At 36.4% G+C, this 20,182-nt stretch overlaps 1 protein-coding gene across 4 annotated transcripts; it reads right to left on the reverse strand.

Annotated features, from left to right (window-relative positions):
• Positions 1–347: 347 nt before the first annotated feature.
• On the reverse strand, positions 348–19,267 carry ero1a (endoplasmic reticulum oxidoreductase 1 alpha). 4 transcript variants are annotated; one of them, XR_006030911.1, is made up of 17 exons: positions 18,274–18,758; positions 18,045–18,164; positions 17,862–17,945; positions 17,729–17,767; positions 17,546–17,631; positions 17,150–17,223; positions 14,821–14,941; positions 14,687–14,733; positions 14,332–14,343; positions 14,218–14,244; positions 13,414–13,506; positions 2,265–2,511; positions 1,988–2,057; positions 1,764–1,850; positions 1,420–1,556; positions 1,134–1,328; positions 348–1,034 (listed from the first exon to the last, which is right to left on the reverse strand). XR_006030911.1 is itself a non-coding variant. In XM_042087209.1 (17 exons), the coding sequence occupies exons 2-17, from the start codon at positions 18,379–18,381 to the stop codon at positions 1,259–1,261; spliced, it is 1,422 nt and encodes a 473-aa protein (XP_041943143.1). In that variant the 5' UTR covers positions 18,382–18,458; positions 19,162–19,267; the 3' UTR covers positions 348–1,258. The 4 variants fall into 4 exon arrangements, 3 of the variants coding, with proteins under 3 accessions (XP_041943143.1, XP_041943153.1, XP_041943131.1); XM_042087209.1 differs by adding an exon at positions 19,162–19,267 and having other exon boundaries at positions 348–1,328; positions 18,274–18,458; XM_042087219.1 differs by having other exon boundaries at positions 348–1,328; positions 17,546–17,622; positions 18,274–18,760.
• Positions 19,268–20,182: the final 915 nt, after the last annotated feature.

Raw genomic sequence — 20,182 nt, forward strand, 5'->3', positions numbered from 1 at the left:
GTTTATCTTGTACACAATTTCACCTGAGAACTTCATGACTGGCTAAAATGCAAAGATATAACTGATATAACTAACTCTTCAATTCAGACTAGTAGTACGTCTCTGAGGCTCTTCATCAATTGAAATCTCATTGGGTGGCCGGGGTGCCGGGTTACGCATAGACATAATGGGGTTACGAGAACTCACTGGTGTTGCTGGGGTGATGGGGTTGTAGGGACTCACTGGTGTTGCCGGGGTGACTGGGGTTACAAGGACTCACTGGTGTTGCCGGGGTGACTGGGGTTATGAGGACTCCAAATCTGAGAGCGTTCCGATTTTACATCCTCACAAACAACAACACAGACGTGTGGTTTCTGACGTCCTAATCGTGTTTATTGTTTCTTGGCTGAACTCTCATGCTCTATTGAATTAACTGTGGTTTAGAACTCTTAGCAAGCCTCTGTGTGTATAGTGAACACACACACAGCAAGAGACAGAGAACTTTCTGAACCTGGAGTCTGTGCTATGGCACATGTCTGTCACCTGCTGTCTCCAACTCGCAGGGGAAATTACATCTGGAGCTCTGAATTTAATACGATTCAGACAGGGGACTTCTGACGTAAATTAGACCGCAAGCCTGCACGCATGTACACACGTTAGATAACAGTTAATTAGTAATGTAGCAGAGGAATATTTTGTGAAATTGTTTTAATGCAAACAATTTCATCCCTATATTAGTAACATTTCAAATTCAAGTACAAAAACTGCATAAGAGAATATTCATAATTACAAGGTTTGCTGGAACTGCATTAATTTTAAACTCCAATAATTTAATCTTCATTACAGTAAGAAATCTAGGTAGGCATTCAAATGAAGTGCAGCTACAACAAAACAAATTACCTCCAACAAGTGCACTCTGTAACCCTGAGATAAGTATGCAGTATGTGTGCAATTCAGTGTGTGTTTATGTCAATGCCAGTTGAAATGACCAGAGCATGTTGTTTTTTGTTGTTGTTTTTTTACAGTCTTTTGAGTGGCTTTGAGTTGAATTTGGCCTAAGCACTCTGTACAGATAAAATGACTGATGCTTGAAGGGACCTCATATCATGGGAGCATCTGCTTAGAAACAGATCTTGTGTATTGCAGTAACACACCTTCTTACATTCCAGAGAAGTATACAAGAGACATAAACATGACTTAAATCCATAAGCTTTTGTACCAGATCCAGCCACCCTATGCAGAATGGTTGGGCAGGTGAACTAGTACCAATGACTTTTCATCACATCTCGTCATGGAGTTTCGACAGCAGTGACCGGAAATTCTCCAACTCTCTTACACTGGTTGAGATTCTGAAAGAGACGAAGCCTATTGTGAAGAAGAAAACAAAAGAACCACAAAAAGACTTTTGGCAGACACTGATAGCCGAGTGCTTTTACTGACCTCCCGAAAGCATTAAAGAGAGCCACGATCTCCTGCCTGCTGAGCTGGAATGGAAGCAGTTCGCCCTGTGGCCTGGGCAGGCTTGCGATCTGTCGCTCCGAGAACAGAATCTTCAGCGCTGTTCCAAGGCCTTGAGTCTGTAGAGGAGCAAGACAAGAAGCACTTATGCACTCTGATAATTTCATTGTTGTATTGTTGACTGGGGTTCAAGACAAATACTTAATAGAACTAATTAATATTGATTTAGACACTAGAATATGTCTCCATATATGAATGTACTGTATAACATCCATTACGAATATATTGTCTGGATCAGCAAATGGGTGTTTCTCTGAAGCACTTACCTGCAGTTTCCCCCAAAGCCTACACTTGAAACAACCCACACAATCCATTATTCTAGAGATGTTTTTAAATGTCAGTTTGAAATCCTCCTAAGGGAAAAAGACCAGAAGATATAGCTGTGTGAGATAAGCTCAGGTCTGCAGCAGAAAGACTGACACCACACCATCTAAAGTACAATAAAGCCTGACTAGTCTGTGGGGTATTATGGTGAAAGAGAAGCACTGACTTTCAACTTGGCCGCTTCTTTCTTGTTTCCAGCAAACAATGAGGTTTCATCGAAATGTAGAGGGAAAGACCTGCAAAAGAGTTCACATGTTTGTCATTAAAAACAAACAACAACTGAGTATACAAACAGCTTGATGATGCATGTTCATTCTGACGGCAGGACTAGCAAAGCTGGATGTAACAAAATAATTGTCTTAATAATCTTCTTAACTCCATCTGCAGCCCATTTCTACAGTCAGGGTGTTAGAATATTTGCAGCCTGTCTGCAGTTCACCTACTTGGCCACTTGGAGGAGCTCCAGCAGCAGCTCTTTGTTCTGCTGGTCCTGCTCCGGTTGGCCCGTATACAGCTGTACAGAGGGCAGCTGGAAGAAGGGAAGGACTTTGGCCAGGGCGCGCAGCTCAATCAGGTACAGGAAGTAGAGATTGCGGAGTCGCTTGGGCCCCTCCCCTTTGGTCAACTTCTCGTCAAAGCGCTGCTGGAACTCTGAAATGTTATGACCCCACTTAGGTCCAGACCAGGAGTCTGCCAGGGAGAACAACATGAAGTGAATATAGGACGGATATTTCAGTATTATATGGATTTATAAAGTCAGAGGATAAGTACCGGATATGTATAATTGTTATTTCAGATTTTTAATAACCTTTCCTGACAGAGCACAGTACAGTAGAGAGACCAGAGCACACAGTGCTAAATATGCATAGAGTAGGCCTAATATTACATATCATGATATGTGGGATAATATGCATAGAGTAGGCCTAATATTACATATGATATGTGGGATAATATGCATAGAGTAGGCCTAATATTACATATGATATGTGGGATAATATGCATAGAGTAGGCCTAATATTACATATGATATGTGGGATAATATGCATAGGCCTAATATTACATATGATATGTGGGATAATATGCATAGGCCTAATATTACATATCATGATATGTGGGATAATATGCATAGGCCTAATATTACATATGATATGTGGGATAATATGCATAGGCCTAATATTACATATCATGATATGTGGGATAATATGCATAGGCCTAATATTACATATGATATGTGGGATAATATGCATAGGCCTAATATTACATATGATATGTGGGATAATATGCATAGGCCTAATATTACATATCATGATATGTGGGATAATATGCATAGGCCTAATATTACATATCATGATATGTGGGATAATATGCATAGGCCTAATATTACATATCATGATATGTGGGATAATATGCATAGAGTAGGCCTAATATTACATATGATATGTGGGATAATATGCATAGGCCTAATATTACATATGATATGTGGGATAATATGCATAGAGTAGGCCTAATATTACATATGATATGTGGGATAATATGCATAGAGTAGGCCTAATATTACATATGATATGTGGGATAATATGCATAGGCCTAATATTACATATCATGATATGTGGGATAATATGCATAGGTCTAATATTACATATCATGATATGTGGGATAATATGCATAGAGTAGGCCTAATATTACATATCATGATATGTGGGATAATATGCATAGGCCTAATATTACATATCATGATATGTGGGATAATATGCATAGAGTAGGCCTAATATTACATATCATGATATGTGGGATAATATGCATAGGCCTAATATTACATATCATGATATGTGGGATAATATGCATAGAGTAGGCCTAATATTACATATGATATGTGGGATAATATGCATAGGCCTAATATTACATATGATATGTGGGATAATATGCATAGGCCTAATATTACATATCATGATATGTGGGATAATATGCATAGGCCTAATATTACATATCATGATATGTGGGATAATATGCATAGAGTAGGCCTAATATTACATATCATGATATGTGGGATAATATGCATAGGCCTAATATTACATATGATATGTGGGATAATATGCATAGGCCTAATATTACATATGATATGTGGGATAATATGCATAGAGTAGGCCTAATATTACATATGATATGTGGGATAATATGCATAGGCCTAATATTACATATGATATGTGGGATAATATGCATAGGCCTAATATTACATATGATATGTGGGATAATATGCATAGGCCTAATATTACATATGATATGTGGGATAATATGCATAGGCCTAATATTACATATGATATGTGGGATAATATGCATAGAGTAGGCCTAATATTACATATGATATGTGGGATAATATGCATAGGCCTAATATTACATATGATATGTGGGATAATATGCATAGGCCTAATATTACATATGATATGTGGGATAATATGCATAGGCCTAATATTACATATGATATGTGGGATAATATGCATAGGCCTAATATTACATATGATATGTGGGATAATATGCATAGGCCTAATATTACATATCATGATATGTGGGATAATATGCATAGAGTAGGCCTAATATTACATATCATGATATGTGGGATAATATGCATAGAGTAGGCCTAATATTACATATGATATGTGGGATAATATGCATAGGCCTAATATTACATATGATATGTGGGATAATATGCATAGGCCTAATATTACATATGATATGTGGGATAATATGCATAGGCCTAATATTACATATGATATGTGGGATAATATGCATAGAGTAGGCCTAATATTACATATCATGATATGTGGGATAATATGCATAGGCCTAATATTACATATGATATGTGGGATAATATGCATAGAGTAGGCCTAATATTACATATGATATGTGGGATAATATGCATAGGCCTAATATTACATATGATATGTGGGATAATATGCATAGAGTAGGCCTAATATTACATATGATATGTGGGATAATATGCATAGGCCTAATATTACATATGATATGTGGGATAATATGCATAGGCCTAATATTACATATGATATGTGGGATAATATGCATAGAGTAGGCCTAATATTACATATCATGATATGTGGGATAATATGCATAGGCCTAATATTACATATCATGATATGTGGGATAATATGCATAGGCCTAATATTACATATGATATGTGGGATAATATGCATAGAGTAGGCCTAATATTACATATGATATGTGGGATAATATGCATAGGCCTAATATTACATATGATATGTGGGATAATATGCATAGAGTAGGCCTAATATTACATATGATATGTGGGATAATATGCATAGGCCTAATATTACATATGATATGTGGGATAATATGCATAGGCCTAATATTACATATGATATGTGGGATAATATGCATAGGCCTAATATTACATATGATATGTGGGATAATATGCATAGGCCTAATATTACATATGATATGTGGGATAATATGCATAGAGTAGGCCTAATATTACATATGATATGTGGGATAATATGCATAGAGTAGGCCTAATATTACATATGATATGTGGGATAATATGCATAGAGTAGTGCAAAGTTATTGGCCTGACTTTGCACTAGTATTTTATTGACTGTCCATGCACAATTTCAACCAAATTTTGCTGCTCTTATTTTTTCATTATTATATGTGCCCTCTTATTTACTTATTTACTTACTTTTTTTGTTTACTTGAATGTTATGTTTGTCTGTGGACTTAAATTGGTAAAATGTCTTGTCTTCACCGTGGGATAGTGAGAAACGTAATTTCGATCTCTTTGTATGTCTGGAACATGTGAAGAAATTGACAATAAAGCTGACTTTGACTTTGACTTTGACTTTGTAGGCCTAATATTACATATCATGATATGTGGGATAATATGCATAGAGTAGGCCTAATATTACATATGATATGTGGGATAATATGCATAGAGTAGGCCTAATATTACATATGATATGTGGGATAATATGCATAGGCCTAATATTACATATCATGATATGTGGGATAATATGCATAGAGTAGGCCTAATATTACATATGATATGTGGGATAATATGCATAGGCCTAATATTACATATCATGATATGTGGGATAATATGCATAGGCCTAATATTACATATGATATGTGGGATAATATGCATAGGCCTAATATTACATATCATGATATGTGGGATAATATGCATAGGCCTAATATTACATATCATGATATGTGGGATAATATGCATAGGCCTAATATTACATATCATGATATGTGGGATAATATGCATAGAGTAGGCCTAATATTACATATCATGATATGTGGGATAATATGCATAGAGTAGGCCTAATATTACATATCATGATATGTGGGATAATATGCATAGGCCTAATATTACATATGATATGTGGGATAATATGCATAGAGTAGGCCTAATATTACATATCATGATATGTGGGATAATATGCATAGAGTAGGCCTAATATTACATATGATATGTGGGATAATATGCATAGAGTAGGCCTAATATTACATATGATATGTGGGATAATATGCATAGGCCTAATATTACATATCATGATATGTGGGATAATATGCATAGGCCTAATATTACATATGATATGTGGGATAATATGCATAGAGTAGGCCTAATATTACATATGATATGTGGGATAATATGCATAGGCCTAATATTACATATGATATGTGGGATAATATGCATAGGCCTAATATTACATATGATATGTGGGATAATATGCATAGGCCTAATATTACATATGATATGTGGGATAATATGCATAGGCCTAATATTACATATCATGATATGTGGGATAATATGCATAGAGTAGGCCTAATATTACATATCATGATATGTGGGATAATATGCATAGAGTAGGCCTAATATTACATATCATGATATGTGGGATAATATGCATAGGCCTAATATTACATATCATGATATGTGGGATAATATGCATAGGCCTAATATTACATATGATATGTGGGATAATATGCATAGGCCTAATATTACATATGATATGTGGGATAATATGCATAGGCCTAATATTACATATGATATGTGGGATAATATGCATAGGCCTAATATTACATATCATGATATGTGGGATAATATGCATAGGCCTAATATTACATATCATGATATGTGGGATAATATGCATAGAGTAGGCCTAATATTACATATCATGATATGTGGGATAATATGCATAGGCCTAATATTACATATCATGATATGTGGGATAATATGCATAGAGTAGGCCTAATATTACATATCATGATATGTGGGATAATATGCATAGGCCTAATATTACATATCATGATATGTGGGATAATATGCATAGGCCTAATATTACATATGATATGTGGGATAATATGCATAGGCCTAATATTACATATGATATGTGGGATAATATGCATAGGCCTAATATTACATATGATATGTGGGATAATATGCATAGGCCTAATATTACATATGATATGTGGGATAATATGCATAGGCCTAATATTACATATCATGATATGTGGGATAATATGCATAGGCCTAATATTACATATCATGATATGTGGGATAATATGCATAGAGTAGGCCTAATATTACATATGATATGTGGGATAATATGCATAGAGTAGGCCTAATATTACATATCATGATATGTGGGATAATATGCATAGGCCTAATATTACATATGATATGTGGGATAATATGCATAGGCCTAATATTACATATGATATGTGGGATAATATGCATAGGCCTAATATTACATATCATGATATGTGGGATAATATGCATAGAGTAGGCCTAATATTACATATCATGATATGTGGGATAATATGCATAGGCCTAATATTACATATGATATGTGGGATAATATGCATAGGCCTAATATTACATATGATATGTGGGATAATATGCATAGAGTAGGCCTAATATTACATATGATATGTGGGATAATATGCATAGAGTAGGCCTAATATTACATATGATATGTGGGATAATATGCATAGGCCTAATATTACATATGATATGTGGGATAATATGCATAGGCCTAATATTACATATGATATGTGGGATAATATGCATAGGCCTAATATTACATATGATATGTGGGATAATATGCATAGAGTAGGCCTAATATTACATATGATATGTGGGATAATATGCATAGGCCTAATATTACATATGATATGTGGGATAATATGCATAGGCCTAATATTACATATCATGATATGTGGGATAATATGCATAGGCCTAATATTACATATCATGATATGTGGGATAATATGCATAGAGTAGGCCTAATATTACATATGATATGTGGGATAATATGCATAGAGTAGGCCTAATATTACATATCATGATATGTGGGATAATATGCATAGGCCTAATATTACATATGATATGTGGGATAATATGCATAGGCCTAATATTACATATGATATGTGGGATAATATGCATAGGCCTAATATTACATATCATGATATGTGGGATAATATGCATAGAGTAGGCCTAATATTACATATCATGATATGTGGGATAATATGCATAGGCCTAATATTACATATGATATGTGGGATAATATGCATAGGCCTAATATTACATATGATATGTGGGATAATATGCATAGAGTAGGCCTAATATTACATATGATATGTGGGATAATATGCATAGAGTAGGCCTAATATTACATATGATATGTGGGATAATATGCATAGGCCTAATATTACATATGATATGTGGGATAATATGCATAGGCCTAATATTACATATGATATGTGGGATAATATGCATAGGCCTAATATTACATATGATATGTGGGATAATATGCATAGAGTAGGCCTAATATTACATATGATATGTGGGATAATATGCATAGGCCTAATATTACATATGATATGTGGGATAATATGCATAGAGTAGGCCTATTATTACATATGATATGTGGGATAATATGCATAGGCCTAATATTACATATGATATGTGGGATAATATGCATAGGCCTAATATTACATATGATATGTGGGATAATATGCATAGAGTAGGCCTAATATTACATATGATATGTGGGATAATATGCATAGGCCTAATATTACATATGATATGTGGGATAATATGCATAGGCCTAATATTACATATGATATGTGGGATAATATGCATAGAGTAGGCCTAATATTACATATGATATGTGGGATAATATGCATAGGCCTAATATTACATATGATATGTGGGATAATATGCATAGGCCTAATATTACATATGATATGTGGGATAATATGCATAGAGTAGGCCTAATATTACATATGATATGTGGGATAATATGCATAGAGTAGGCCTAATATTACATATGATATGTGGGATAATATGCATAGAGTAGTGCAAAGTTATTGGCCTGACTTTGCACTAGTATTTTATTGACTGTCCATGCACAATTTCAACCAAATTTTGCTGCTCTTATTTTTTCATTATTATATGTGCCCTCTTATTTACTTATTTACTTACTTTTTTTGTTTACTTGAATGTTATGTTTGTCTGTGGACTTAAATTGGTAAAATGTCTTGTCTTCACCGTGGGATAGTGAGAAACGTAATTTCGATCTCTTTGTATGTCTGGAACATGTGAAGAAATTGACAATAAAGCTGACTTTGACTTTGACTTTGACTTTGTAGGCCTAATATTACATATCATGATATGTGGGATAATATGCATAGAGTAGGCCTAATATTACATATCATGATATGTGGGATAATATGCATAGAGTAGGCCTAATATTACATATGATATGTGGGATAATATGCATAGGCCTAATATTACATATGATATGTGGGATAATATGCATAGAGTAGGCCTAATATTACATATGATATGTGGGATAATATGCATAGGCCTAATATTACATATGATATGTGGGATAATATGCATAGAGTAGGCCTAATATTACATATGATATGTGGGATAATATGCATAGGCCTAATATTACATATGATATGTGGGATAATATGCATAGAGTAGGCCTAATATTACATATCATGATATGTGGGATAATATGCATAGGCCTAATATTACATATGATATGTGGGATAATATGCATAGAGTAGGCCTAATATTACATATCATGATATGTGGGATAATATGCATAGGCCTAATATTACATATGATATGTGGGATAATATGCATAGAGTAGGCCTAATATTACATATGATATGTGGGATAATATGCATAGAGTAGGCCTAATATTACATATGATATGTGGGATAATATGCATAGAGTAGGCCTAATATTACATATGATATGTGGGATAATATGCATAGAGTAGGCCTAATATTACATATCATGATATGTGGGATAATATGCATAGGCCTAATATTACATATCATGATATGTGGGATAATATGCATAGAGTAGGCCTAATATTACATATCATGATATGTGGGATAATATGCATAGAGTAGGCCTAATATTACATATCATGATATGTGGGATAATATGCATAGGCCTAATATTACATATCATGATATGTGGGATAATATGCATAGAGTAGGCCTAATATTACATATCATGATATGTGGGATAATATGCATAGAGTAGGCCTAATATTACATATCATGATATGTGGGATAATATGCATAGGCCTAATATTACATATGATATGTGGGATAATATGCATAGGCCTAATATTACATATCATGATATGTGGGATAATATGCATAGGCCTAATATTACATATGATATGTGGGATAATATGCATAGAGTAGGCCTAATATTACATATGATATGTGGGATAATATGCATAGGCCTAATATTACATATGATATGTGGGATAATATGCATAGAGTAGGCCTAATATTACATATGATATGTGGGATAATATGCATAGGCCTAATATTACATATGATATGTGGGATAATATGCATAGGCCTAATATTACATATGATATGTGGGATAATATGCATAGGCCTAATATTACATATGATATGTGGGATAATATGCATAGGCCTAATATTACATATGATATGTGGGATAATATGCATAGGCCTAATATTACATATGATATGTGGGATAATATGCATAGAGTAGGCCTAATATTACATATGATATGTGGGATAATATGCATAGGCCTAATATTACATATGATATGTGGGATAATATGCATAGAGTAGGCCTAATATTACATATGATATGTGGGATAATATGCATAGGCCTAATATTACATATGATATGTGGGATAATATGCATAGGCCTAATATTACATATGATATGTGGGATAATATGCATAGGCCTAATATTACATATGATATGTGGGATAATATGCATAGGCCTAATATTACATATCATGATATGTGGGATAATATGCATAGAGTAGGCCTAATATTACATATGATATGTGGGATAATATGCATAGGCCTAATATTACATATGATATGTGGGATAATATGCATAGGCCTAATATTACATATCATGATATGTGGGATAATATGCATAGGCCTAATATTACATATGATATGTGGGATAATATGCATAGAGTAGGCCTAATATTACATATGATATGTGGGATAATATGCATAGGCCTAATATTACATATGATATGTGGGATAATATGCATAGAGTAGGCCTAATATTACATATGATATGTGGGATAATATGCATAGAGTAGGCCTAATATTACATATGATATGTGGGATAATATGCATAGGCCTAATATTACATATCATGATATGTGGGATAATATGCATAGGCCTAATATTACATATGATATGTGGGATAATATGCATAGAGTAGGCCTAATATTACATATGATATGTGGGATAATATGCATAGGCCTAATATTACATATGATATGTGGGATAATATGCATAGGCCTAATATTACATATGATATGTGGGATAATATGCATAGAGTAGGCCTAATATTACATATGATATGTGGGATAATATGCATAGGCCTAATATTACATATGATATGTGGGATAATATGCATAGGCCTAATATTACATATGATATGTGGGATAATATGCATAGGCCTAATATTACATATGATATGTGGGATAATATGCATAGAGTAGGCCTAATATTACATATGATATGTGGGATAATATGCATAGGCCTAATATTACATATGATATGTGGGATAATATGCATAGGCCTAATATTACATATGATATGTGGGATAATATGCATAGGCCTAATATTACATATGATATGTGGGATAATATGCATAGAGTAGGCCTAATATTACATATGATATGTGGGATAATATGCATAGGCCTAATATTACATATGATATGTGGGATAATATGCATAGGCCTAATATTACATATGATATGTGGGATAATATGCATAGGCCTAATATTACATATGATATGTGGGATAATATGCATAGGCCTAATATTACATATGATATGTGGGATAATATGCATAGAGTAGGCCTAATATTACATATCATGATATGTGGGATAATATGCATAGAGTAGGCCTAATATTACATATGATATGTGGGATAATATGCATAGGCCTAATATTACATATGATATGTGGGATAATATGCATAGAGTAGGCCTAATATTACATATGATATGTGGGATAATATGCATAGGCCTAATATTACATATGATATGTGGGATAATATGCATAGAGTAGGCCTAATATTACATATGATATGTGGGATAATATGCATAGGCCTAATATTACATATGATATGTGGGATAATATGCATAGAGTAGGCCTAATATTACATATGATATGTGGGATAATATGCATAGAGTAGGCCTAATATTACATATGATATGTGGGATAATATGCATAGGCCTAATATTACATATGATATGTGGGATAATATGCATAGAGTAGGCCTAATATTACATATGATATGTGGGATAATATGCATAGAGTAGGCCTAATATTACATATGATATGTGGGATAATATGCATAGGCCTAATATTACATATCATGATATGTGGGATAATATGCATAGAGTAGGCCTAATATTACATATCATGATATGTGGGATAATATGCATAGAGTAGGCCTAATATTACATATCATGATATGTGGGATAATATGCATAGGCCTAATATTACATATGATATGTGGGATAATATGCATAGGCCTAATATTACATATGATATGTGGGATAATATGCATAGGCCTAATATTACATATGATATGTGGGATAATATGCATAGGCCTAATATTACATATGATATGTGGGATAATATGCATAGGCCTAATATTACATATCATGATATGTGGGATAATATGCATAGGCCTAATATTACATATGATATGTGGGATAATATGCATAGGCCTAATATTACATATGATATGTGGGATAATATGCATAGAGTAGGCCTAATATTACATATCATGATATGTGGGATAATATGCATAGGCCTAATATTACATATCATGATATGTGGGATAATATGCATAGAGTAGGCCTAATATTACATATGATATGTGGGATAATATGCATAGAGTAGGCCTAATATTACATATGATATGTGGGATGGTTCTGTGTGTCATTCCAAATGATTCCTAGATCCCTGCGGAGCCATCAATCCACTACTACTCACCCTCCAGAAGGTACCTGGCGCTCAGGTGTATGTTGATGCTGGAATGGAGGCCGGAGACGAGGCGGTAGAAAGCTCTCTTCTCCACACACAGACCTGCGAGTAGAACAGCATGTTATCTCCACACACACACAGGCCTACGAGTAGAATAGCACGTTATCTCCACACACAGGCCTACGAGTAGAATAGCACGTTATCTCCACACACAGGCCTACGAGTAGAATAGCACGTTATCTCCACACACAGGCCTACGAGTAGAATAGCACGTTATCTCCACACACAGGCCTACGAGTAGAATAGCACGTTATCTCCACACACAGGCCTACGAGTAGAATAGCACGTTATCTCCACACACAGGCCTACGAGTAGAATAGCACGTTATCTCCACACACAGGCCTACGAGTAGAATAGCACGTTATCTCCACACACAGGCCTACGAGTAGAACAGCATGTTATCTCCACACACACACAGGCCTACGAGTAGAATAGCATGTTATCTCCACACACACACAGGCCTACGAGTAGAATAGCATGTTATCTGCACACACAGGCCTACGAGTAGAATAGCATGTTATCTCCACACACAGGCCTACGAGTAGAATAGCATGTTATCTCCACACACACACAGGCCTACGAGTAGAATAGCATGTTATCTCCACACACACACAGGCCTACGAGTAGAATAGCATGTTATCTCCACACACAGGCCTATGAGTAGAATAGCATGTTATCTCCACATCTCCACACCACTGCAGGGACACTCACTACAAGACACGGGTGTCTAAAAGGAAGTGACATCAAACTCACCCTCCAGCCAATTGTAGAAACCCCTTCCTGAAATGAAAAGGGATATTGTGAGTGCCTTTATTCAACATGTACTGAAAGAACCCCACTCTAAGTGAATGCTAAAATAATGCCTACCTTCATTTTCCCCTGTAGAAAAGAGGGGAAAAGTAGACACATTACAAAATCATTTAGAGATACAGTATTTCAACAGTGCACAATCTATCACTTCAACAGATTACATACGTTTCTGCTTAATTGTATAGCGAGTATATACAGTACTACCATATATAATAACACCAATGAATTAATGTATTAATGGCACAACATAGATATTAACTATTGTATTCAAGCAAGTGCAGTCTATAACATAATACCACTGTATCAATAACAATTAGAATATGTCAAGCTTGCAGACATCTTAGAATTTAAATTGGCGTCTAAGAAATGAGTTTCTTACAACAAATCTAACAACAAATTAATTTCAACTTACCACTGTATGTCACCAGAGGGTTTAGGGGTCTGCTCACAGTGTATGGCCTGAAGGAAAACAACATTATGAATACGATCAAGTACAAATTCATCAAGATGTATATGTTACATTCAGATAACGCTAAAAGATCTTACTTGAAACAGTTTTCTTCATAAATGCTGTTCCAGATTTGCCAGGCTTCAGGGCCTTTGTACCCAGTAAAGCGCTCTGGGTTGAGCAGAAGGTCCACATACTCGATATCAGGAGACTCCTCATCTATAAGCACACACACACACACACACACACACAACAGAAGATCCACATACTCGATATCAGGAGATTCCTCATCTATAAGCACACAAACACACACACACACAAAACAGAAGATCCACATACTCGATATCAGGAGATTCCTCATCTATAAGCACACAAACACACACACACACAAAACAGAAGATCCACATACTCGATATCAGGAGATTCCTCATCTATAAGCACACAAACACACACACACACAAAACAGAAGATCCACATACTCGATATCAGGAGATTCCTCATCTATAAGCACACAAACACACACACACACAAAACAAATCAACCTTAAGGTGACAAACTGCTGCAGACCCTGGTACACATCTGTCTCGGATTGAACCCCTATTCATCCTCCAGTGTCTTTTGCTCATTCATTCATTCCCTTAGCCTGGATGCCAGCCAAACTTAGCCCTCCCCACAACATTTGAGGTCGGGAAGTTCAGTCTGGACTTGTTCTGTTGGGGAGCAACTATGCCCGAACCAGAGATGTTCGGAGTCATGGTTCGGACCACAACTCCTGAACGGGCTGAAAATGCAACTGTGTTTGACAGAGGACAGATGTAGGTCGCTAGTGACAAAATATAAACTTACGATGTTTATATACGATGGCTTTGTGAGTGACATTTAATTAAAGTGTTTCATTCTTCCCTGTTGCTAAAATGTAGCCATTTAGATTTCACTATCACATCTGTTGTACAAGATATTGACAGCACAATAACCAGAAAACAATGTTAAGGCATTTGAGGAGAAGAACAACCCCAGTATCGGCTGAAACACGCCCCATAATCACATCCCAATGGAGCAGAGTCAGACTCATATTCTGACTAGAGTGATCACATCCCAATGGAGAGGTATCAGACTCATATTCTGACTAGAGTGATCACATCCCAATGGAGCAGAGTCAGACTCATATTCTGACTAGAGTGATCACATCCCAATGGAGAGGTATCAGACTCATATTCTGACTAGAGTGATCACATCCCAATGGAGAGGTATCAGACTCATATTCTGACTAGAGTGATCACATCCCAGTGTAGCAGTGTCAGACTCATATTCTGACTAGAGTGATCACATCCCAGTGTAGCAGTGTCAGACTCATATTCTGACTAGAGTGATCACATCCCAATGTAGCAGAGTCAGACTCATATTCTGACTAGAGTGATCACATCCCAATGTAGCAGAGTCAGACTCATATTCTGACGAGAGTGATCACATCCCAGTGTAGCAGAGTCAGACTCATATTCTGACTAGAGTGATCACATCCCAATGGAGAGGTATCAGACTCATATTCTGACTAGAGTGATCACATCCCAGTGTAGCAGAGTCAGACTCATATTCTGACTAGAGTGATCACATCCCAATGGAGAGGTATCAGACTCATATTCTGACTAGAGTGATCACATCCCAATGTAGCAGAGTCAGACTCATATTCTGACTAGAGTGATCACATCCCAATGGAGCAGAGTCAGACTCATATTCTGACTAGAGTGATCACATCCCAGTGTAGCAGAGTCAGACTCATATTCTGACTAGAGTGATCACATCCCAGTGTAGCAGTGTCAGACTCATATTCTGACTAGAGTGATCACATCCCAGTGTAGCAGAGTCAGACTCATATTCTGACTAGAATTGCTCATTCCCCCACTCTCCACCTCAAACCTGGTGTGTGGTGAGTGTACTGGCGCATAATGGCTGCTCTGAGTCACCTGCAGTAGGTGGGTGCTACACATCGATGGTGATTAGTGAGGTTCCCCCTTCACTGTAAAGCCCTTTGGGTGCCTTGATAAAAGAGGTATATAAATGCAATGTGTTGTTAATGTTGTTGTTGTATATTGTTTGTATGTTGTTGTTTTTTGTTGTAATTCTGTAAATCTGTCTCAGATCTGGCCAGTATCAGGACGTCATGGAGCCATAATGACTCCACTGTTGGCAGCAGTCTGGGAAAATACTCTGACACATGCAAGTATAGACTGCAATCATTACTGTTACAAAAGTCTGATATTTCTTATGTCCACTGTAAGAAAAGGCCAGGAGTACCATCAGCCACACAGCAACGTTACTGTTACAAAAGTCTGATATTTCTTATGTCCACTGTAAGAAAAGGCCAGGGGTACCATCGACCATGCAGAAACGTTACTGTTACCATCGACCATGCAGAAACGTTACTGTTACCATCGACCATGCAGAAACGGTCCTCCTCGTCATCATATCTGTTCCAGTCTTGCAGGGCCTTCTGTCTGTCCTCACTGCAGAGGAACAAGAGATTTTCATCTGTTATTGTAACACTTACATTATAATACATACTAACTTTGATACTTAACATTTACAACATTTAGTCATTTAGTAAATCAGAATGAATGTTGTCCAATAAATATGTACTGCTTTGCTTTGGATCTTTAAATGATTAAATACATATAAGTTCAGCATATAGTGAACAAACTGCAGAAATTGTGATATTTTTCATCCTAACTTTAGTTTCCTTGGTTCCTTACTTTGGTGCATAGCAATTACTCAGCCAGCTCCACCCGTCGTTTAGAAACACTAACACATCCCCTAAAGCAGTCTTACCTGAGAGAGCTGTTGACAGCCCCCAGTTGCTCTGCTTTCTCACACTCCTCCGAATCCTCACTGGCTTCTAACGGATCCTGAATAGGCTAGACAACAGAGACATTAACCCAAAAAGAGCCAGTAAAGTTACCATAGTGTTTCGCTTTTAGTCACATAACCAGTGTGGGAGGCACTGTACTATACCTTACTGCTGCTTGCCCTAATGCCGTCAGGCACCTCATTCTGTGAAAACAGTACGAGATCATTAGTGTCATGGCATGCAGTTCATAAGTATTATCAAGTATACTTAAATTGGGGAAATTTAGTGCATTCTAACCGGTGTGCATGGTTTCACCGCACAGTCTCTGAGGCCGCAGTGGCTGTTGTCTGTCCAAAATGGACATGGCTTGTTAAGATTCACCTGGTTGACAGAGTGTTATTATTATGTCAGGTGGGTCACATGCCAAGACATACAAAAAGCTGACATAGGCCTATGTGCCAACTAAACGAAACAGCTCACCTTGTAAAATCTGAAATAATCTGTTGCGATGAGCTTTTGAAGTTTTGGAAATAACTGCTTGTTGTTGAAAGAGTCTATTGTTTCAACGTCACAGGCACAGTCTTCCAAGCTTCCTGTCACCTTAACACAAAATATTGTGTTTACAACACCGTATCCTGTCTTGAGTGTTGAACAAAGTTCAGTCCACTTCAGCCAATACTTTTAATTGAAATGTCTGTTTAATACTTACTTGGCAAAAACATCTTTGAGCGGCAGAACTTGAGAGGGCTCTGTCAAAGCCCGTTACCAAAACGATCAGACAAAGTGACAGTTTCGCTGTTCTTGTCCCACCAGCCATACCGTAGCAACACTAGTCCTGCTGATGTGTTATAATATTGTAATCCCTCGACATAAATGCTTGCCGTCTCCAGTAGCCTACTCCAAACAACAGATGGATGTCAGGAAATTGCTGAAGTTTTAAACTGCCGATACTTCCACTGAAATCGCCACACGTTCTCATTCTGATATGATTCATCCAATGACCGATAAACTCGATTGGCAATGCCTTCTCTTACTTCCTATTGCCTCACCCGAGACGTGTTATACGTGACAACACCAGTCCATGGCATAAAGAGTAGGCCTACACATTTGTCACAAAGTAACCCATCCCCATATTATTATTTAACCTAACTGTCTGTTACATCACTAAAAAAATCCCAAAAAAACATACTAATCGGATATTTACTGACAAATCAATGAAAGCATCTTAACCTTCCTCTGTTTCTCCGTGTTTGAGAATACCCGAGAATGTCTGAGAATACATTTCAAAGCTACCACAGGGTGGCGACCATAGGCTGTCTTGCAGTAGCCTAAGCCGACTGACATCAGAAGCCACTCGATCCTTGTCTCTGGCCTAGCCTTTTCAAAATTGGTCCAATAGAGATCCAATTTCAACAAAATATATGTTGTTTGGTTGTTATTCAACATGTTATTTTTACAATTAGAAAGAGGAAATGGAAAAGTTTATCAAATGTATAAAAGTTTTTCAAACACCTTATTAAGGTGTTTGAAATTGAGAATCAGCTATCTAAGAGAAAGACTTATGAGGCTAAAGAACCACTGTGGGCAAGTATCTCACCTGTGCCCTTCTGAGCAACTCGCAGTTTTCTGATATGTTAGATGTAGCCTAGGCTATGTTAGTGTACAAAAGAGCTAGATTTCGTATCTCTAGTGTTTTGTTATAAAGACACGTTAAGTTCTATGACATAGCACGTTGTGTATGGTCCGTGTAACGCTTTGCAGTGCTATGTTCTATTTGCAGAATTCACATGAAAAAATATAAAAATAGGCTTAAAAATCCGTTATCCATTCTTTAGGACGGCACAGTAAATGGGTTATTGTTGCTTATTTTGATTTTCAATTGAGCACAGTTACGGTTTTCTGTTCAGAAGTTAAAAATTGAAATGATGCGTCAATTTTCTAATTTTCCTTTTTTGCCCTTGTGGTTGGACTGAACCACGAACACCATCTAGCTGGGCCAGGCTAGATGGTGGAAGGGAGCGCCGCCTGAAGTTGTTTGTGATTTTGACTCATTACTTTAGAGATTAATGACAAACTTTTTGGGAGAAGGCACGTTAAACATAACTTTCAGCCTATGTTGAACATATCTACAGTAGCCTATATTTGAATACCATGGCCATGCCATAGCAAATAATTCCATCGACGTCAGTCTTGGCTATACCGGGCTATACAGGCTACCCCGAGCACTGTTTGACATGGTATTTTTGCTTATTTAACGCTTTACGCTAGACTAGGTTTCATTAGGCTAAACGAAGACACAACGGTGAGTCTAATTTATCCGTTTATCCATTTATTAATTTCAACAGCAAATAGCCTACATTGGCCTGTAGGCTACTGGGGCTCACGTAGGCCTACTCATAAGTGTCAGGACGCAGCAATGTCTCCCTCTGCATCTGAAGTTCTGATCTCGAGCTGACATTATCAATCGCTTGGCACCTTGATGCAAGCGGAACTGTGTTTGATAGCCCTCCATCCCTACATCTATTTTTTACAGTCTATGCTCTACATCCGCTGATAAAATGTGATCACCAACATCGCGCGCCAATATCTATCAGGTCACCCACCCCTACGCATGGTTC

The sequence above is a fragment of the Alosa sapidissima genome, chromosome 1 (assembly GCF_018492685.1).
Source record: "Alosa sapidissima isolate fAloSap1 chromosome 1, fAloSap1.pri, whole genome shotgun sequence".
NCBI lineage: Eukaryota > Metazoa > Chordata > Actinopteri > Clupeiformes > Clupeidae > Alosa > Alosa sapidissima.